At 35.2% G+C, this 22672-nt stretch overlaps 1 protein-coding gene across 6 annotated transcripts in view; it reads right to left on the reverse strand.

The window, feature by feature from the left end:
• The window catches only part of IQCH (IQ motif containing H), a 211544-nt gene that overhangs the window by 119962 nt on the left and 68910 nt on the right, over positions 1–22672 (reverse strand). For all 6 annotated transcript variants that reach the window (XM_045449327.1, XM_045449326.1, XM_045449328.1 and 3 more), the window contains one exon: positions 18421–18549. In XM_045449327.1, coding sequence (XP_045305283.1) covers positions 18421–18549 — 129 coding nt within the window. The remainder of the gene's footprint in view (positions 1–18420; positions 18550–22672) is intronic.

Consider the following 22672-nt stretch of genomic DNA (forward strand, 5'->3'; position numbering starts at 1 on the left):
CGAGGAACTCCTCATTGTTTAAGCCACTGTTAAGTGAGGATTTCTGATATTGCAGTCCCATACATTCCTGGCTAGTACTCCTCCCTTTCTTTGTCTTATGGCCTGTGGTAGGGCCTCAAGGACAATGTTCAATGATGGTGGCAGTAGTGGTCATTCTTGAACTGTCTCTGCTTTTAATGGAAAGATAGAATCCTCCTAAAGCTGGACTACTGAGAATATTGTTGGCCCTGGGGTTTTGGTTGAACAAGGCAATAATCAGGGTCAGAAAATCCTCTTCTACTTCCACTCTGCTCCAAGATTTTCACCTATTTATGAACGTTGAATTGCATTACATGATTTTTTAATTTTCCCATATATGGAGATGATCGTAGGATTTTTCTTTTCTAATCTGTTAATGTGGTGAATTGTGTTGTTTGGTTTTTCTAATGTGAGTCTTCCTCACATCCTTCCTTATCACGATGAAGGTAAAAAAGCATACTGCTAACTTTTATTTGGAATGTTTGCCTCTGTGTTCCCGAGATCGACCTATGTATTCTTTTTAATTTTTTTTTAATGTTTATTTTTGAGAGAGAGAGAGAAAGAGAGAGACAGAGCACGAGTAGGGGGAGGGGCAGAGAGAGAAGGACACAGAATCCGAAACAGGCTCCAGGCTCTGAGCTGTCAGTGCAGAGCCTGATGCAGGGCTTGAACTCACTAACTGTGAGATCATGACCTGAGCCAAAGTCGGACACTCAACTGACTGACACACCCAGGTGCCCCAACCCATGTATTTTTTTTATTGCACTGTCCTCATCCAGTTTTGGTAGCATAGCTATAGTAGCTTCATAAAATCAGTTGGCAAGCTTTTCTTCTTTTCTTTTTCTATGAAATGGTTTAAGATGATGATTAGTGATCCTTTAAAGTTAGTAGAACTTGCCTATAAAAGGGCCTGAGGACTTTTTCCTTCTGGTATATTTCTGTGTGCATACATGTGTGCACACACCCACATGTGTTGTTTAATACAGAAATCTATTTTTGATTACCAGTTCAAATGATCTAATGGCATCATTTTCTTTGAGTTTCCTGCTTTTTTTTTAGTTAATTTTGACAATTTTGATTTCTCAAGGAAAATTCTCATTTCATTAAAAAATACATGGCATAAAGTTATCATACGACAATTTTAAAAAAATTCTATGTATCTTTTTTCATCTTAATATTATTTCTTTGTGCCTTCTCTTTTTTAATTTCAGATTTATTGAGGTATAGTTGACATACAAAATTATAAGATATTTAAAGTGTACATTGTGGGAGTTTGAGAACACACACACACACACACACACACTGTGGAAGAATTCCTTCCCATCTAGTTAACACGTACATCATCTCACTTATTTATTTATTTATTATTTATTTATTTATTTAAAAAAATTTTTTAAACATTTATTTTTGAGAAGAGAGACAGAGCATGATTGGGGGAGGAGAAAGGAAGAGGGAGACACAGAATCTGAAACAGGCTCCAGGCTCTGAGCTGTCAGCACAGAGCCCGACACAGGGCTCGAACTCACAGACTGTGAGATCATGACCTGAGCCGAAGTCGGACGCTAAACCAACTGAGCCACCCAGGCACCCCTCACATATTTATTTATTTTTTAAAAATTAATGGGAACATTTAAGTTCTCTCTTAGCAAATGTCAATTATACACTATATCATTATCAACTATAGTCACCATGTTTTACATCAGATCTTCAGACATTATTCATTTTATAGTGGAAAGTTTGTACCCTTTACCAACCTGTACCCACTTCTCAATCCCTGGCACTCACTTTTATATTCTCTGTTTCTATATATTTGACATTTAAAAAAATTCCACATATAAGTGATACCATGCAGCATTTGTCTTTCTGTGCCTGGCTTATTTCACTCAGCATAATACCCTCCAGATTCATGTTGTCCCCTCCATGTTGTCACAAATGGCAGGATTTCCTTCTTTTTTAAGGCTGAATAACATTATATTATGTTATATTATTTATATAATATTATTTATATATTATATTATATTATATTATATTATATTATATTATATTATATTATATTATATTACATTACATTCACACTCACACACACACACAAATATATGTCACATTTCCTTTTGCCATTCATCCGTCCACAGACACTTAAACAGTGTCCATATCTTGGCTATTATGAATACTGCAGTGAAAACGGGAATACATACCTCTTGAGATAATGATTTTTGTTTCCTTTGGCTGTATACCCAGAAGTGGGATTGCTGATCAGATGGTAGTTCTACTTTTAATTTCTAGCGAAACTTGTATATTATTTCCCCTAGTGGCTTTACTAGTTTACATTTTCCCCAGCAGTATGCAATGATTCCCTTTTCTCCACCACCTGCAAACATTTGTTCTCTTGTCTTTTTGATGCCAACCATTGTGACAGGTGTGAGGGATATCTCCTTGTGGTTGTGATTTGCATTTCCCTAAGGATTAGTAATGTTGAGCACCTTTTCACATCCCTGTTGGCCCTTTGTCTTCTTTGGAAAAATGTCTGTTCGGGTCCTTTCCCTATTTTTTAATTGTGTTATTTGTTTTTTTTGCTATTGAATTGTATGTGCTTCTTAATATATTTTGTATATTAACCTTTTATTGGATTTGCGGGTTGCAAGTATTTTATCCCATTTCAAAAGTTGCCTTTCCATTTTGTTGGTGGTTTCTTTTTCTGTGCAGAAGCTTTTTACTTTGATGTCGACTCATTTATTTATTTTGGCTTTTGTTATCCTTGCTTTTGGTTTTAAATCCAAAATATCATTGAGCTTACCCCTGTGCTTTCTTAGGAGTTTTATGGCTTCAGGTCTTATGTTGAAGTCTTTAATCCATTTTGAGTTAATTTTTGTGTATAAGATTGTGGTCTGGTTTCATTCTTTTCAATGTGGAGGTACAGTTTTCCCAACACCATTTGTTGATGAGGTTATACTTTTTGCCATTGTATGTTCTTGGATCCTTTGTCAAAACTTAATTGACCATAAAAACATGGTTTTATTCCTGGGCTCTTTGTTCTATTGATTTATGTGTCTGTTTTTAATGTCAATACCATACTGTTTTGATAACTAAAGATTTGTAATATAGTTTGGAGTCGGGAAGTATGATACCTTCAGCTTTTTTCTTTTTCAAGATTGCTTTCTCTATTCAGAGTTTCTGAGTATTAGGAATTATTTCTTCTATCCCTGTAAAAAAAAATGCCATTGGAATGGCAAGTCTTATAGATTGCTTTGGGTGGTATGGCCATTTTAACAAGATAGTTTTTCCAATTCATGAATTTGGAATATATTTCCATTTACTTGTGTCTTCTTCAATTTCCTTCATCAATGTTTTATAGTTTTCAGATCTTTCACATGCTTGGTTAAATTTATTCCTTCCTAAGTATTTTATTCTTTTTTGATGCTATTGTAAATGGGATTATTTTCTTAATTTCTCTTTCTGATAGTTTATTGTTAGTGTATAGAAATGCAACTGATTTTTGTATATTGATTTTGCATCCTACAGCTTTACTGAATTCATTTATTACTTCTAACCATTTTTTTGGTGGTGTATTTAGAATTTTATATATAGAATATGTCATTTTCAGAGACAATTTTACTTCTTCCTTTCTGATTTAAATATCTTTCATTTCTTTTTCTTGCCTAGTTGCCTTGGCTAGGACTTCCAGAACTATGTTGAATAAAAGTTGCAAGAGTGGGCATCATAGTCATGTTCCTGATCTTAGGGAAAAAAAACTTTTAGCTTTTGTTCATTGAGTACAATGTTAGCTGTGGGGTATCATATATGGCTTTTATGATGTTGAAATTTCTTTTATATCCAATTTGTTGAGAGTTTTTATTATGCAAGGATGTTGAATATTGTCAAATGCTTTTCTGTATCCATTGAGATGATCATATGATTTTCATCCTTCATTTTGTTAATGTAGTATATTGCATGTGTTGATTTGTATATGTTGAACCATCCTTGCATCCAGGAAGAAATCATACTTGATGATGGTGTATAGGCCTATATATGCATTGTTAAATTCAATTGGCTAATATTTTACTGAGAATTTTTTGTATCTATGTTTATCAGGAATATTGGCCTGTAATTTTCTTTTCTTGTCTGCTTTGGTATGAAGGTAATGCTGGCTTCATAAAATGAGTTTGGAAGTTCTCCTCTTCTATTTTTTGGAAGAATTTGAGAAGGGTTGGTATAAATTTTCTTTAAATGCTTGGCAGAATTCACCAGTGAAGTCATCTGATCCTGGACTTCGCTTCACTGGGAAGTTTTGATTACTGATTCATTCTCCTTACTAGTAATTGTTCTCTTCAGATTTTCTATTTCTTCATGATTCAAACTTGGTAAGTTTATGTTTCTAGGAATTCATCCATTTCATCTAGGTTATCTAATTTTTCATGTATAACTGTTCATATAATTTCTTATGATCCTTGGTATTTCTGTGTCATCATTTGTAATGTCTCCCCTTTCATTTTGATTTTATTTGAGTCTTCTCTCTTTTTCTTTCTTAGTTTGTCTAGCTAGAGGTTTGTCAATTTGGTTTATCTTTTCAAAACACTAGCTCTTGGTTTCATTGATATTTTTTCTTGTCGTTCTTGTCTCTATTTTATTTATTTCCACTCTGATCTTTGTTATTTCCTTCCTTATAACTTTGGACTTAGTTTGTTCTTCTTTTTCTAGTTCTTTGAGGTATAAATTTAGGTTGTTTATTTGAGATCTTTCTGTTTTCTTAGTATATATGTTTATTGCTATGAACTTAGAACTGCTTTTGTTGCATCCTGTATGTTTCGTCATGTTATGTTTCAATTTTTGTCTCAAGGTATTTTTTAATTTCCCTTTTGATTTCTCCTTCGACCCATTGGTTGTTTAAATTGCACATATTTGTGAATTTTCCAGTTTGTCTCTTGTAATTGATTTCTAGTTTCATACCATTGTGGTTAGAAAAGAAGCTTGGTATGATTTTAATTATCTTAAATATATTAAGACTTGTTTTAATTTGTATTTCCCTAGTATCTAATGATGTTAAGCATGCTTTCATTTACCAATCTACCATCTGTATATCTTCTTTGGTAAAATTTCTGTTCTAGTCTTTTGTCCAATAGGTGATTGGGTTATTTATTTTCTTATTGAGTTTCAATAAGAGTTCTTTGTATATTCTGGACAAAAATTCTTTGTCAAATATGTGTTTTGAAATATTAACTCCTCATCTGTAGCTTTTCTTTTCATTTTCTTAATATTGTCTTTCAAAGAGAGGAAATTTTAAATTTTGATGAAGTCCAATATGTTAATTTTTTACTTTTATGGATTTGTGGTATTTAAGAAATCTTTGCCTAATCTGAGGAAACAAAAAATTTCCCCCTTTGTTTTCTTCTAAAAGCTTTTTTTAGTTTTAGGCTTTACATTTAGTTCTATGATCTATTCCAAGTAAATTTTTATACATGGTGCAAGGTATGGGTCAAGGTTCTCTAAATAACTATCTTCAACTGTTTCAGCACCATTTGCTGAAAAGATTATCCTTTCTCCATTGAATTGCCTTCATGTCCTTGCTTAGAATAAATTGACCATGTTTGTGTAGGTTTACTCCTGAACTCTCTGTTTTATTCTATTGATCTCAATATTCATCCTTTTGCTAATACCACACTGTCTTGATAACTAGAACTTTATACTAACTCAAATAACCTAAGTTCTCCAACGTTACTTTTCTTTTTCAAAATTATTTTGCATCTTTGCTTTTCCATATAAATTTTAGAATTGGCTTGTCAGTTTCTACCCATATATTCGATTGATCTTAATATGGATTGCATTGAATTAATAGACAACTTTGGATGATTAACATACAATATAGAGTCTTCTAATCCATGAACATGGCTTACCTTTGACCCCAAGATCAAGAGTCACGTGCTCTATTGACTGAACATGCCAGGGACCCTGGCATTGTTTTTTAAAATTCAATTTCCAATTGTTGATTTCTGGTATATAGAAATTCAATTAATTTTTGTATATTAATCTGATATCCTGAAACCATGCTAAACTCTCTTATTCATTCTCTTAGTGCTTTTTTGTAGATTCTTTCAAATGTTCTTTGTAGTTATCATGCTGTTTACAAATAGAGACAGTTTAAATTTTATTTTCTATCTGCATACCTTTATTCTTTTTCTTACCTCATTGTATTGGCAAGGACCTTCCATACAATGTTAAATAGATGTGGTGAAAGTAGACATCTTTGCCTTGTTTCTGATCTTACATAGAAAGCAGTTGATCTTTCACTATTAAGTATGATTTTAGCTGTAGATGTCCTATATTAGGCTGAGAAAGTTCATTTATATTATATTTCCCTTAGGTTTTTTAAAATTATTATTATTTAATGCATGTTGAATTTTATTTTATTTTTATTTGTTGAGATGGAGACGGTCATATGGTTTTTCTTCTTCAGTTTGTTGATACGATGATTTACATTGATTGATTTTTAAATGTTGCAACAGTCTTGCATTCTTAGGATAAACCCTACATGGTCATGATGTATTATTTCTTTAATATTGTGGGATTCCAATTTGCTCATATTTGTGGGACATTTTTATATCTATTTTCATGAAGAAGAATAGGCTGTGGTTTTCTTGTCCTCTAATGTCTGTCTAGTTGTGATATCAGGGTGATGCTGGCTTCATAAAATGGTCTGAGGAGTGTTGTATTCTATTTTCTAGAAGAATTTGTAGTAGAATTGGTAATATTTCTTTCTTGATTGTTTGGTAGAATTCACCAGGGATGCCATCTGGAACTTGTGTTTTCTTTCTAAGAAAGTTTTTAAGTGCAAATTAAATTTCCTTAATAGATATAGGACTAATCAGGTTATCTATTTCTTCTTGATGAGCTTCAGTAGCATGTGTCTTTTAAAGAATTTTTCCATTAGTCTAAGGTGTACAATTTATGGGCATAAAGGTATTTATAATGTTCCCATATCAACCTTTAAATATCTATAGGATTTGTAATGATGACTCCTCTTTCATTCATGATAGTGGTAATTTGTTCCTTCTCTCTTTTTATCTTTGGTAGTCCTTTGTTAGGCTAGAGGTTTACCAAGTTTGTTGATATTTTCCAAGAAACAGATTTGGTTTCAGTAATTTTCTCTATTTTTATCTATTCTCAATTTCATTGCTTTTTACCTTCATTTCTTTTTTATTTTTTAAATTTGAAAAACAAATTTAATGTTTTTATTTATTTTGAGAGAGAGAGACAGACAGAGGACAAGCAGGGGAGGGGCAGAGAGAGTGGGAGACACAGAATCTGAAGGAGGGTCTAGGCTCTGAGCTGTCAGCACAGAGCCCAAGGCAGGGCTCGAGCTCATGAACTGCAAGAGCAGGACCTGAGCCAAAGTCAGACACTTAACTGACTGAGCCACCTAGCCGCTCCTTTACTTTCATTTCTATTATTTACTTCTTTCTGCTTGCTTTGGGTATAATCTGCTTTTCTTTTCCTAGATTCTTGAAGTAGGAACTTAGATAATTAGTTTGAGATCTATCTTCCTTTCTAGTATAAGCATCTAATGCTATAATTTTCTCTATAAATAGTATTTTAGTTGCATTCTATAAATTTTGATATGTTTTATTATTTTCATTCAACTAAAAATATTTTAATACTTTATTATTATTATTATTATTATTATTATTTTTAATAATGATTTCAGGAATAAAATTTAGTGATTCGTCACTTACATATAACACCCAGTGCTCATCCCAGCAAGTGTCCTGCTTAATGTCCCTTACCCATTTAGCCCATCCCCCCACTCACCACCCTGCCAACAACCCTCAGTTTATTCTCTGTATTTAAGAGTCTCTTATGGTTTGTCTCTCTCTCTGTTTTTATATTATTTTTGCTTCACTTCCCTTATGTTCATCTGTTTTGTTTCTTAAATTCCATATGAGTGAAGTCATATGATATTTGTCTTTCTCTGACTGACTTATTTCTCTTAGTATAATACACTCTAGTTCCATCCACATTGTTGCAAATGGCAAGATTTCATTCTTTTTGATCGCCAAGTAATATTCCATTGTGTGTGTGTGTGTGTGTGTGTGTGTGTGTGTAGACCACATCTTTATCCATTCAGCAGTTGATGGACATTTGGGCTCTTTCCATAATTTGGCTATTGTTGATAGTGCAGCTATAAACATTGGGGTGCATGTGCCCCTTCAGACTAGCACTCCTGTATCCTTTGGATAAATACCTAGTAGTGCAATTGCTGGGTCTTAGGGTAGTTCTATTTTTAATTTTTTGAGGAACCTCCCTACAGTTTTCCAGAGTGGCTTCACCAGTTTGGATTCCCACCAGCAGTGCCAAAGGGTTCCTCTTTCTCTGCATCTTCACCAACATCTGTTGTTGCCTGACTTGTTAATTTTAGCCACATCTTGCCAGATGTGAGGTATATCTCTCTGTGGTTTTGATTTGTACTTGCCTGATGATGAGTGATGTTGAGCATCTTTTCATGTGTCTGTTAGCCATCTGGATGTCTTCTTTGGAAAAGTGTCTATTCATGTCTTTTGTCGTATTATTTGTTTTTTGGGTATTGAGTTTGATAAGTTCTTTATAGATTTTGGATACTAACCCTTTATCTGATATGTCATTTGCAAATATCTTCTCCCATTCTGTTGGTTGCCTTTTAGTTTTGCTGATTGTTTCCTTTGCTGTGCAGAAGCTTTTTATCTTGATGAGGTCCCAATAGTTCATTTTTGCTTTTGTTTCCCTCGCCTATGGAGACGTGCCAAGTAACAAGTTGCTGCAGCCACGGTCAAAGAGGTTGTTGCCTGTTTTCTCCTGTAGGATTTTGATGGTTTGCTGTCTTACATTTAGGTTTTATCCATTCTGAGTTTGTTTTTGTATATGGTGTAAGAAAGTGGTCCAGGCTGTTTCTTCTGCATGTTGCTGTCCAATTTCTCAACACCATTTGTTGAAGAGACTGTCTTTTTTCCATTGGATATTCTTTCCTGCTTTGTCAAAGATTAGTTGGGCATGCATTTGTGGGTCCATTTCTGGGTTCTCTATTCTGTTCCATTGACCTATGTGTCTGTTTTTGTGCCAGTTCCATACTGTCTTGATGATAACAGCTTTGTAATATAGCTTGAAGTCTGGAACTGTGATGCCTCCAGACTTGGTTTTCTTTTTCAGAATTGCTTTGGCTATTCAGGGTCTTTTCTGGTTCCATACAAATTTTAGGATTGTTTGTTCTAGCTCTGTGAAGAATGCTCGTGTTATTTTAATAGGGATTGCATTGAATATGTAGGTTGCTTTGGGTAGTGTTGACATTTAACAGTATTCTTCCAATCCATGAGCATGGAATGTTTTTCCATTTTTTTGTGTCTTCTTCAATTTGTTTCATAAGCTTTCTATGGTTTTTAGTGTATAGATTTTTCACTTCTTTGTTGAGGTTTACTCCTACGTATTTTATGGGTTTTGGTGCAATTGTAAATGGAATCAATTCCTTGATTTCTCTTTCTGCTGCTTCATTATTGGTATATAGAAATGCAACTGATTTCTGTACATTCATTTTATATCCTGCGACTCTGCCAAATTCATGTATCAGTTCTGGCAGTTTTTTGGTGGAGTCTTTTGGGTTTTCCACATAGAGTATCATGTTGTCTGTGAATACTGAAAGTTTGATTTCCTCCTTGCTGATTTGGATGCCTTTTGTTTCTTTGTGTTGTCTGATTGCTGAGGCTAGGACTTCCAACACCAGTTGAATAACAGTGGTGAGAGTGGACACCCTTGTTGTGTTCTTGGCCTTAGCGGGAAGCTCTCTGTTTTTCCCCACTGAGGATAATAGTAGTGGTGAGTCTTTCATATATGGCCTTTATGATCTTGAAGTATGATCCTTCTATCCCTACTTTCTTAAGGGTTTTTATCAAGAAAAGATGCTGTATTTTGTCAAATGCTTTTTCTGCATCAATTCAAAATATTTTTAAATGTCCTCGTGATTTACTCTTTGGCTAATGAGTTACTTAAAAGTATGTTCTTTAATTTGTAAATATTTGGGAAATTTTCTAGATATTTTTCTCTAATTCATGTCTGGTTTAAATATGCTATAGTCAGAGATATATTTTGTAAAATTTCAGTTCCTTTAAGTTTCATAAGATTTTTTTTATGGTTCAGAATAATCTATTTTGTTGAATGTGCATTTGAATTTTTTTTTTTTAACGTTTACTTATTTTTGAGACAGAGAGAGACAGAGCATGAACGGGGGAGGGTCAGACAGAGGGAGACACAGAATCCGAAACAGGCTCCAGGCTCCAAGCTGTCAGCACAGATCCCGACGCAGGGCTCGAATTCACGGACTGCGAGATCGTGACCTGAGCCGAAGTCGGACGCTTAGCCGACTGAGCCACCCAGGCGCCCCTGAATGTGCATTTGAAATGAGTGAGCATTCAACTGTTTGTTTTAATTCCTTAAATGTGTTAAAATAGGTTGTTAATGTTGTTCAAGTTATCTATATTGTTATTGATTTTTGCCTCAAGTATTTTGAATCTCTATTATTAGGTACATACACAGGATTCTTTTGTCTTTTTGCTGAATTGGACTTTTTATCATTGATATCCCTCTTTATTCTTGCTACTGTGTCATTTGTCTGATATTAATAGAGGCAATTTAGATTTTTTGGATTATTTTTTGCATGGTATAGCTTTCCCATCGATCTCCTTTTTATTAATTTTAAATTTACATTTAATTGATGCCTTTTCCCATCATTTATTTTTGACTTTTTTAAAAAAACTAACTTTAAATTTGGAATAATTTTAGATTTACAGAAAAGTTGCTGTATACCCTCATTCAATTTCGCCTAATGTTAACGTCTTTTATTACCATGGCACAGTTGTCAAAACTAAGAAACCATCATTGGTACATTACTATTAACTAAATGCCAGTCTTCATTCAGATTCACTATTTTTTACAGTGTCCTTTTAGTGTTCCAAGATCTGATCAGGGTATCATGGTGTATTTAGTCAACAAATCTCCTTAGTCTCCTCTAGTCTGAGATAGTTTTTCATTTTTTCTTTATTTTTCATGACAATAATAATTTTGAGGAGTACTAGTCAGGTATTTTGTAGAATTTCCTCAGTTTGGCTTTATATGATGTTTTTTTTCATGATTAGACCGGGGTTATGGGTTTTTAGGTAGAACACTACAGATATGACGTTCTCTCCTCATCCCATCATATCAGAGGACATAAACTATCAACATAACTTATTATTGGTGATATTAACCTTGGGCATTTGGTTAAGGTAGGGCTTTCCAGGTTTCTCAACTGTAAATTTTCTATTTTTCCCCTTTCTATACTCTGTTATTTGGGTATGAGTCAGTAAATCCAGTCCACATTCAAGGGAGGGAGAATTAAGCTACACCTCCTCTATGGAGGAACAACTACTTATATGTTATTAGGGATTCTTTTATAAGGAAGAGTTTTCATTTCTCTTCCTCCTTCTATTTTATCCTTTTTATGTCATTAAATTTAAAATTAGTTTTTTGTATACCACATATAGTTGAATCTTGCTTATTTATCCAATCTGACAATCTGTGTCTTTTAATTGGTGTATTTAGACCATTCACATTTAATATACAGGCAGTACTTACTTTGCACTGTTTCAGTATGCCCAAATTTATTACCACAGTTTAATTAAATACCAGTCTCCTGAAAACATGGTCCAAATCCAGTTACTACGGTATATTAACTGTGAGTAATTACATAAAGCACAAACTTTACTCTAGATCTTTGTTCCAAAAATCACTATATAAATGACAGATGCATATCATGATTAGAAACAAATACTGTCACATCTATCAATGTCTGTCAGTGATTGGTCACTGTATATCTATTTTTGAATTCACATACAGACTGCAAAGAATATGGTAGTATTGCCTTCTTGTCTCAGTGATAAAGCCACATGGGTTTTTACAAAAATGGATAATTAAAAGACAGAATTGGTGGGGCGCCTGGATGGCTCAGTCAGTTAAGTGTCTGACTCTGGATTTTGGCTCAGGTCATGATCTCATAGTTTGTGAGATCAAGCCCTGCATCAGGCTCCAAGCTGACAGTGTGAATCCTACTTGGGATTCTCTCTCTCCCTCTCTCTTTGCCCCTCCCCCATTCTCTCTCTCTCTCTCAAAATAAACAAATAAAACACTTTTTAAAAAAAGAACTGGCTAACGGTTGAAAGTGTAGCAAAGGGACAAAAGTGGATAGTGCTGAAAATGAAATGGAAATCAATTGTAAGTAGAATGGTAGAAGAAATAAGTGATTGTGAGAATGTTGACACTGCCACCATTCAAAAGACTCTAGTAATGCAGCCAGAAGCACTTAGTTAAGGTTAATTTTTGACAAAGATGAGGAAAGTGGTTGTGATGATAGAACGAATATGTTCCAGAGGATGTGATTCCAGAAAAATTGTTTTACATTAAAAGATCTCAGAGTGGGAAAAAAGAACTCAGAGATATTTCTTAATATTAAAAAGGCAAAGAATAAAATTTTGGAATCTGGGCATATAGTAGGCATACAAATATATGCATTGATTTTTGTTTCATTTGGCTCTTGGTATAATTACTGGAACACAATGAACTTTAATACTTAAAGTCAGGGGTTTTCAAACTATGGTCCAGAGGTATAATCTATCCTGTGGTCTGATTTTGTACGGTCCTTAAGCTAAGAATGGTTTTTATATTTTTTAAGGGTTGCAAACAAAACAGAACAAAACAAAACAAAAAAAGAAGAATACATTACAGAAACTGTGTGTGGTATGCAATGCTTATAATATATTTCCTATCTGGTCCTTTCTAGAGAAACTGTGCACTCCTGCTTAAAATCATTGTGCACTTAATTCTTTTGGTGAGAAAATACATTCCCTCTGTAAAGGAGTAAATTATAAGTATGTGTAATAGGAACAAAAAAACTGATGGAACTAAAAAAAGGGAAAAGAAATTAATAATTATACAACCATAGATTGAGACTTTAGCAAAACTCTCTTAGCAACTGATAGAATAAATGGGCAAAAAGTTAACAGAGACATAAATTTGAGTAACATAATTAAATGGACCTAATTGAATATATTCAGAATACCCTACCTAACAAATAAAAAAATGCACGTTCACCTAAGTTGATCACATGGCAGGGTCATAAAATAACTCAGATTTCAAATAATTGAAAGCATGCAGTGTGTGTTCTCTAAACAGTGGGATTAGGCTGGAAATCAGTAATAAAAAATATAACTAGAAAGTAGTGAAATCTATACACTTCTATATATTCCATGGGTCAAAGAAGAAATTAGAAATATTTTAAATTAAATGATAATGAAAATATGATATAGCAAACAGGCTTTTTCTGGCTACGATAGTGCTTTGTGTGAAATTCATAACCTTCAATTTTTATATCAGAAACAAATAACAGTTGAAAATTAGTGACCTAAGTATATTACCAATAAGTTTTTTTTAAAAGGGAAAATTAAACCCCAAAAAAGTAAATAGAAGGAAGAAATAATAAAAATAAGAGCAGATGACAATTAAATAGAAAATATAGCAGAAAGGATCAATAGCGTCATAATTTGATTCTTTAAAAATTACTATAAAATTGATAAACTGGAGAGGTTGATCAACAAAAAAGAGAAAGGCAGAAGTAACCATCAGGAATGAAAACACATCACCACAGATCCTACAGATACTACAAAAAGAATTAGAGGATATTGTAAATAATTTCATTCCAGTAAATTTGAGATTTTAGATGAAATGGACAAATTTCTTGGACAAAGTTAATTTACTAAACCAACCCAGACAAAAGAGATAATCAAAATAGTCCTGTTAAAGAAATTAAACCTAAAAATATAAATACACCCCCCAAAGAAAACCACAGATTCAAATAGTTGCACTGACAAATTCTTCCAAACATTTAGGAAAGAAATAATACCAATTTTATCCAAACTCTTCCAGATAATATAAAAAGATAGCAGTCACTTATTGAGGCAAGACTAACTTTGATACTAAAGAAAAAGGAAAACATTAAAGGAAAGGAAAATTCAGGCCAGCCTCACAGAGGAACAAAATGGTAAAAATATTAGCAAATGAAATCAAATAATACATAACCAAGGTGTTCACCGCCAATTTGGCTTACTCCTCAAATGCATAGGGAATAAATAGGTATCAGAGGAACCAGCTAAAACATTTAAATAAGAACTAGAGTCTCATGGCATAATACCCAAAATGTCAAAGTTCCTATTGAAAGTCATTCACCATACCAAGAACCAGGAAGACCTCAAACTAAATTAAAAAGACAATGAATAGATTCCAACACCAAGATGACAGAGATCTTAGAATTATTGGACAGAATCTTTAAAGAAGACATCATAAAAATGCTTCCACAAACAATTAAAAAATCATCTGAAACAAATTAAAAAATATAAAATCTCAGCCAAGAAACAGAAAGTTTCCACACATACAAAGATAGAACATATAATGAGAAACCAAATTAAAATTTTGGAACTGAAAAATACAAGTACAAAATCATCTAAGTACAAAATTCAGTGGATGGCTCAACAACAGAATGAAGGGGGAGACAGGAATCAATGATGTACTAGGTAGAAAATAGAAATTACCCAGTTTGGGGACACCTGGGTGGCCTAGTCGGTTAGGCTTCCGACTTCAGCTCAGGTCATGTTCTCATGAGTTCCATCCCCTCATTGGGCTCTGTGATGACAGCTCAGAGCCTGGAGCCTGCTTTGGATTCTGTGTCTCCCTCTCTCTCTGCCCCCACTCTGCTCACGCTCTCTCTCTGTCTCTCAAAAATGAATAAATGTTAAAAAAAATTTTTTTTTAAACCTGGAACCAGAAAAAATTCTTGAAGTCAGCAAGAGAAAAACAAGATTTTTCCAGGGGGAAAACAATTCAAATGACAGTGGATTTCTCATCAGAAACCATGGAGCCCCAAAAGAAGTGGCACGACTTGTGTTTTAAGTACTGAAAGAAAAATCACATTGTCAACCCAGAATCCTATATTTAGTGAAAGAATCCTTTAAAAATAAAGGGGCAAATCAAGACATTCTAAGATGAAGAAAAATGAAGATAATTTTTCACTAGTATACCAACTCTAAAAGAATAGCTAAAGAAAATTATCTAAATAGAAAGGAATTGATAAAAGAAAGAATCTTGACATCAGGAAGGAAGAAGGAACATGATAAGCAAAAATATAGGTAAAACAGCAGATTTTCCTTTTCCTCTTGAATTTTCTAAATTATATTTGATGGTTGAAACAAAAATTCTAACACTATTTGATGTCGTTCTAAATGTATGTAGAGGAAATAAACAAACAATCACCATAAGATCCAGCAATTATACTCCTGGGCCTTTATCCCAAGGAAATGAAAACATATATTCATAAAAAAAAACTTGTACACAAATATTTCTAGCAGCTGTTCATAGTAGCCCCAAATGTTCATAGTAGCCCCAAACTGGAAACAACCCACATATCCTTCAATAGGTGAGTGGTTTAACAGCTGTGGTACATTCATGTTATGGAGTACTAGTCAGCAATAACAAGGAACAAACTATTGATATAAGCAACACTCTGGATGAATCTCCCAAGAACTATGCTGAGTGACAAAAGCCAATCCCAAAAGGGTACACAAGGCATGATTCCATTTATCTAACATACTTGAAATGATCAAATTATAGAAATTGAGAACAGACGTTGTCAGCAGGGATTATTGAAGGGATGTGGGCAGGAGGGGAGTAGGTGTAAGTGTAGGAGTAGAAAGACAACCCATTAAAAAAAATGTTTTAAATGTTTATCTTCAAGACAGAGAGAAAGACAGAGTGTGAGCAGGGGAGGGGCAGAGAGAGAGGGAGACATAGAATTCAAAGCAGGCTCCAGGCTCTGAGCTATCAGCACAGAGCCCGCTGCAGGGGTTGAACCCATGAACAATGAGATCATGACCTGTGCCAAAGTTGATGCTCAACCAACTGAGCCACCCAGGCTCCCCAAGACAACCCATTTTTTAAAAAAATATAGGTTAAAATCTTGAATCACTTTTTAAAAGAAGATACTCAAATGACCAATACATATACCAGAAAAACTCTGCTCAACTTTATTGGTCATCAGGGAAATGAAGATTAAACCCACAAAGAGATGCCACAACAAACTCATCAGGATGGCTAAAATTCTAAAAAGAAACAAAACTGAAATCAAATGTTGATAAAGATATATATTATCTGGAATTCTCATGTACTGCTAGTAGGAAAATAAATCAGCATAATCATGTTGGAAAATCATTTGGCAATATCTACTAAAGCTGAGCATATGTATACCCTGTGAAGCAATTCTACTTTTTGATATGTATCCAACAGAAATGCATATATATGTACATTAAAAGACATGTACAAGAATGTTCCTAGTAGTATTATTCCTAATGGCCCTATACTATAAACCACTGAAATTCCCATCAACAGTAGAATGAATACAAAATTGGGCACACTCATACATAATTCATTCATACATTTATACATATTTATCCTCAATGCCTCTCTTTCCTTCCTATCCATCATCCAGCCCTCATGGCTCACCTCCAAATTTCTACCTGGATTTGTTCACTTCTCTTCAAATCCTCTGATACTTCCTCAAATCCACCATCATTTCTCACCTCATTTACCAAAATAGCCTTTAACTAGTCTTCTTGCTCCCCTATGATTCATCATCTGTAAAGCAGTCAGAATGGTCTTATTAAAGTATAAATCAGATCACTTCATCCTCTTGTTTAAACCTTTCATTGGGTTCTCATTGGAGTTATGATTAAATCCAACTCTTCATCATGGTTTGAAAGGCAGCTGTGCTGGTTCTGCTATCGTCAAAGATGTTTACAAAGAAAGATCTTAAAATACATTACATGGTTTAAACAAATAAAGAGTTTGAAAGGAAGACACAAAAGTTCAAAGGAAGACAGTCCCAGGTTGGCAGGGCAGCTCTGCCAAACTCAGAGGTGCCACACAGAGTTCTATCTCTGGCTCTTATGTGCTTGCCCATCACATCTGCCTCCCACCTAGCCAGAGAAGGGAAAGGAAAGGCAGAAGCCCAGAAGTTTCCCTTCCCAGAAGGGACTCAGCAATTCTACTTTTTGATATGTATCCAACAGAAATGCATATATATGTACATTAAAAGACATGTACGAGAATGTTATAGTAGTAGTATTCCTAATGGCCAGAAATTTCCCTTCCCACTTCTGCTTCCATCTTCTTTGTCCAGAGCCTGGTCACATGGCACACCTAGCCGAAAGGAAGCCTGGGAAATGTAGTCTTTAGCTAACCTGACATGTGCCCCCCATGACTCCATTATTGTGGAAGTAGAGAAGAATGAATATTGAGGACAACTCATAGTCTCTGTTCCAGCCTGCAGCATGTCATCCCTCTCTACTTCTCCAGTCTCACCTCCTCCCTCTCTCTCTCTCTCTCTGGCTTTTGGCTCTCTAGCCACACTAGCCTTACTTATTCCCTCCTTAGTCCTTAGGCCCTTGTATCTGTGCCGGCCTATATCTGAAATACTTTCCCCTAGATCTTTACATTAGTGGCTTCTTCTGATCATTTGTACCTCAACTCAAGCCTTGTACATCTTCTGAGAGGCATTTCCTGACCCTCCCCTCTCAAGCAAAATAACCACCTCCTTTCCACTCTCATTCATGTTATTTTATTTCTTGCTTATCACTAGCTTAAATTCTCATTTACTCACCTGCTTATTATCTGTATTTCTCATTGGAATGTAAGCACCATGGGGACAGAAAGGTTGTCTGACTTATTCTCTGTTGGGTCGCCAGCACTTAAATGCTACTTTTGATAAAGCAAGCACTTGACAAACATTTGTTGAACAGATGAATTAGTTTAGCCCAAACCTCTTCATTTCCAAACTGGGAAAGCTGGGGCCTGGAGAAAGTAATTGTCTTGTCTGAGGTTCTGCAACTAGTTAGTAGACTCCCAGATGGGCACTTTTCTCGAACACCCTATTTCATCCAGGCTCTTCTTTGAAGTCTGTTATCTCACCCTGCCTCTGTCATTCCTCTGCCCACCTGTAGCACTAGACTTTAACATCCACTGGGTTTTTATGCTATGCTTCTTTGTATTTTTTTTATCTTTGTTCTGTCTTGTTTTCCCAACCAAGCTGCAGGCCTCTGGAAAAAACCAACCTTCTAACACACAGGCAATAGGCCCTGCGTAGGTATGTGACAAAGAGACTGAAGTTACTTTATTCAGCCAAGTGAGACTCACAACTGTTACAACTTTCATGTCTTATTATTGAAGATAAAAGTTGGATATTGGAAGACTAGATTTTGGTGGGGGGTAATTCCTGTGTACCCGCAACTAAGCATACAGGCAAGATTGTCTTACCAACAGGCGGAATCTTATGTGCTTCATCAAAATTATGCAGAAGAGCTGCTCTAGGTGCAATGGGTGGATTCTGAAAGGTAATCCTTGCTGTTGGTGGAATCAGTCCTCGTTCTATCATACTTAAAATTCCTGGAAAGGAAGGTTAGAGGAATATGGTTTTAATGCCAAGTGTTTCCACAACGTCTGAGCTCCATCAATTTCACAAGTGTAACTTACTCTATTCATCTTCTTATTTGTGAGAGTACATCTAGTGCCTTCATCCTCTGCATGGAAAAACAGCTACGGTACACATTCATTTAAGCCATTAATTCTAACCCAAGGAAAAAAATGGCATCTCCAATAATGCCAAGATGAAATAAACTTGTATTATGATAATTTCATTTTAAGGTAGAAATATCATTTCAGGGCACACTAAAACTTCTTTATATGTAACATTTTTCAATTATTGATAATCTTGTTACTCTTTTTTTAAAATTCGGAAAAATCAAGTACACGGTCATCATAACCGTAGAGATGTTTTTTACTGAAAGAAAAAAATCTATGTGCTTAAAACTATTCCGCTGTTGTGACAATGAGTCAGATTTTATAAAAGAAAAGTTATTTTTAGACATTACTCATGTCACCAGAAGATGTGATCACCCAAATAGATTAATTTAGTGTAACTGAGCAGCATGGTTAGTATTAATGCAACTAATTTACAATACTTAGAACTCCTACTATGTCAGCATGGCTGGTCCCAGGGCTTTTTAAGGACAGGAGACTGTTAACTAAATAAACAAATGAATGAATCAATGAATAATTGAGCAAAGCCTTCTAGCAGGGACAATACTTTCATTAAGATGGATCTGTTGTATTGAAGCCAAAAACCCAGAAACCCAGGGAGTATGTGAAATAAACTTGTGACAGGGCTTCAGTTTCTTGTTGCTTTCGTGTAACAGGAAGGAAAGTAAAGGAACCGTAGGTCTCAAGGAAATCCTCGTCCTCAAGCTGTGTACCAAGCTGGACTAAGTTGGGAAGTTGGCACAGACCCCAAGGAGAACAAGTATTGTTTCCATTTGCCTTAGTCCCTCGATGACCATGCTATGTTGTTATTAAGTCTAGTGTTACAGGAATCAGAGGAATGATCACCGAGGGGTTGTGGAGCAGAAGATTTCCCTCATAAACCAATGAATCCAAAGAGAACTCTTTAGTTTGCTTACTGCAGAGTCATTTTGGGGGAGAGTTTTGTATTAAAAATGAATATTCCTGGGCCCTCTCCTGGGTCTGCCTAAACCTCCGAAGCCAGGGCCTGGGAATCTGTATTATTGAAGACTCTAGGACATAATGTGTCCTGAAGTTTGAGATCCAGTAGAATTGGGGCCCAGTAATCCACATTTTCAGTAAGCATGCCAGGTCAATCTTTTGTACTTTAAAAATTTAAGAAGTGCTAATCCAGAGTACAACTCTTTAAGCCCCTTTTGAAATTAGGACTTCAGGTTTTAATTTTTATAGCACTGGATTTAACCACTTTAAAATGTTAAGACTAATTCTGTGTCCTCAACGAATATTTTCCGCCTTTAAATATCAAATCCCGTTTCCAAGAACTATGCCTGACTTGCAGATGTGAAAAACAGAGCTCCTTCTAATTCAATATATTTTCATTACCAAACTCAGAGGGAAACCCAGCGAATGTGATTATAACCTTTGCTTTAGTACTGGTTGGAGCGATTCACTTAATCTTAGATAAACACATGTGTGTACATTTAGCATTGGAAGGAAGAAGTTAAGACTTTGGAATAAGCAAAAGAGACTGGGTATTTTTTTATCCTAATGCTGGAGCCTCTGGAGATTATCTGGCCCTATAATCACATTTGTTTTCAATTGTCTATTTTCTAGAGATTAAGGGTAATTTATGGAAAACTGAAAGCAATGCATATATTTCTTGTTTATACACATGCAAATAACCCCCCCCCCCAAAGTCAGTTGTGTGTCTATTTGCAAATTTATTTCAGTATGCTTGATTTGTAAAGATATCTGTTGTTTGGATTCTCCTTTGAACCAGTTGTAACATCTTACTGATGTTCTCATTTAATCGATGAGGTGAATAAAACCCTGGATGTTTTCATTTTATAGTTGTATAAGAGTCATGGTTTTACTTTAAAATATATATCCTTTGGGGCGCCTGGGTGGCTCAGTCAGTTAAGCATCTGACTTCGGCTCAGGTCATGATCTCATGGCTTGTGGGTTAGAGCCCCACATCGGGCTCTGTGCTGACAGCTCAGAGCCTGGAGCCTGCTTTGGATTCTGTGTCTCCCTCTCTCTCTGCCTCTCCCCTGCTCATACTCTGTCTCTCTCTTTCTCAAAAAATAAATAAACATTAAAAAAAAAAAAATATATATATATATATATATATATATATATATATATATATATATCACTAATAATTTTGGAGACTTCAGCAGGATGAGCAAAAGATTCACCTGAAATTGCCAGACATGGTGCACCTCACAGGAACCAACGCCAGGCATGTATTTTCTTAGCACCTGTGGGTGAATTCAAAGTGGCAATAGAACCTTACTGAGTGCTTTTCTAATTTTAGTATTACTCCCTACAAAAATTTTTTGTTTTGTTTATCTCTTAGGTTCATTTATGGCTAAGTAATTCCTTATTGGTAGCTCTAGAGACTGAGAATTTGGTGATCTCCATAAATGGATTAATGTCTTATGGAGATCTAATTCCCCATTGAGTGAGAGACAATAGAGAATACAGTTTGTTAGTCTTCTGTTTGTCCACTTGTGTGTTTTGAGCTCAGACCAACTAGGAATGTCATGCCTACAGAGAAGGAGAATAACTGTTTGGTGTCTGGACCAGCAAGTGTGTTTCTGTGTTTATTTTTCATCTGTAGCTGAAATTATAGCATTGAAGCTGTAAGTCCTGTCTGTATCTGTATGTCTGTGTTTACGTAATTCAGGAAAGTCTTTGTCTCTCATTGTGAATGTAGAAATTTTTCCTGTCTCCAGATGGTATTAATAAATTAGACTGTAATGTCGCAAATTAAAGGAGCTCTGTTCAGATCGACTTACAGAAGGAATTATGTGCATATGTAAACTGAATATTCTTAAAATTTCTAGAAAATAGGGAAATCAAACCTCTAATACTTTAAATGTGCTCCCCCTCATCTCTCAAATTCAGAAACTCTCATTGAGTCTCCTTACTTTTCATGGCAAGATAGTTATTTGCATAATTTCAGTAAAAATCTGTTCTCCTTTTACTAAGATATAATTGGAAAAATCACTTATGCAACCAAGACTTTGCCTGAAATTGCATATTTAAGAATGATACTTATTAATCATGAATGACAAGTAACTTTTAAAGAACTGAAGTTGACAGTATGGAGCCAGTGCTTCCAAAGCCTTCCAAAAAGACTGGCCTGGTACATGGCTTATAGGTTTTCCATCCTTACAGGTGGTAGAAGGTCATGTCCTGGCAGGCCCAAGAACTTTAGGATATTGGAGCACCTCTAGAAGAGAGGAATTTACCCACATTTACAAATCCTGTAGCTGAGATGTGGCAGGCAGAGTTTCTTGGGCTTGATTTCCTAGCCTTAAGATAGCACATAATAGAGTATTTAAAAAGTTTAATCTGAGATTCCTTATGAAAACTTTAAGCAGAGCAAACCTAAGATGGCCTAGATGGAGAATTAATATTCTTGTTGCACATGTATAAATAATCAGGACAAACCTAATGAGACCAGACTTATTTTTTGAATTTTTTGTTGAAATCATTAAAAAAAATTTTTTTTTAACATTTATTATTGACAGACAGAGAAAGCCAGAGCATGAGCAGGGGAGGGGCAGAGAGAGGAGGAGACACAGAATCCGAAGCAGGCTCCAGGCTCTGAGCTGTCTGCACAGAGCCCGATGTGGGGCTTGAACTCACAAACTGCGAGATCATGACCTGAGCTGAAGTTGGACGCTTAACTGACTGAGCCACCCAGGCTCCCCTTGTTGAGATCATTTTGATCAAAATGGTAGAAGACTGGGGTGCCTGGGTGGCCTAGTTGATTAAGCATCAGACTCTTGACTTCAGTTCAGGTCGTGGTCTTATGGTTTGTGAGATTGAGCCCTGCTTCAGTCCCTACCCTGAAAGCGTAGAGCCTGCTTGGGATTCTCTCTCTCCCTTTCTCTTTGCCCTCTGCCACTCTTGTTCTCTCTCTCTCTCTCTCTCTCTCTCAAAATAAACTTTAAAAAAAAATGGTGGAAGACTATAGGAA

This window comes from Leopardus geoffroyi, chromosome B3, assembly GCF_018350155.1.
Source record: "Leopardus geoffroyi isolate Oge1 chromosome B3, O.geoffroyi_Oge1_pat1.0, whole genome shotgun sequence".
NCBI classification, from domain to species: Eukaryota; Metazoa; Chordata; class Mammalia; order Carnivora; family Felidae; genus Leopardus; species Leopardus geoffroyi.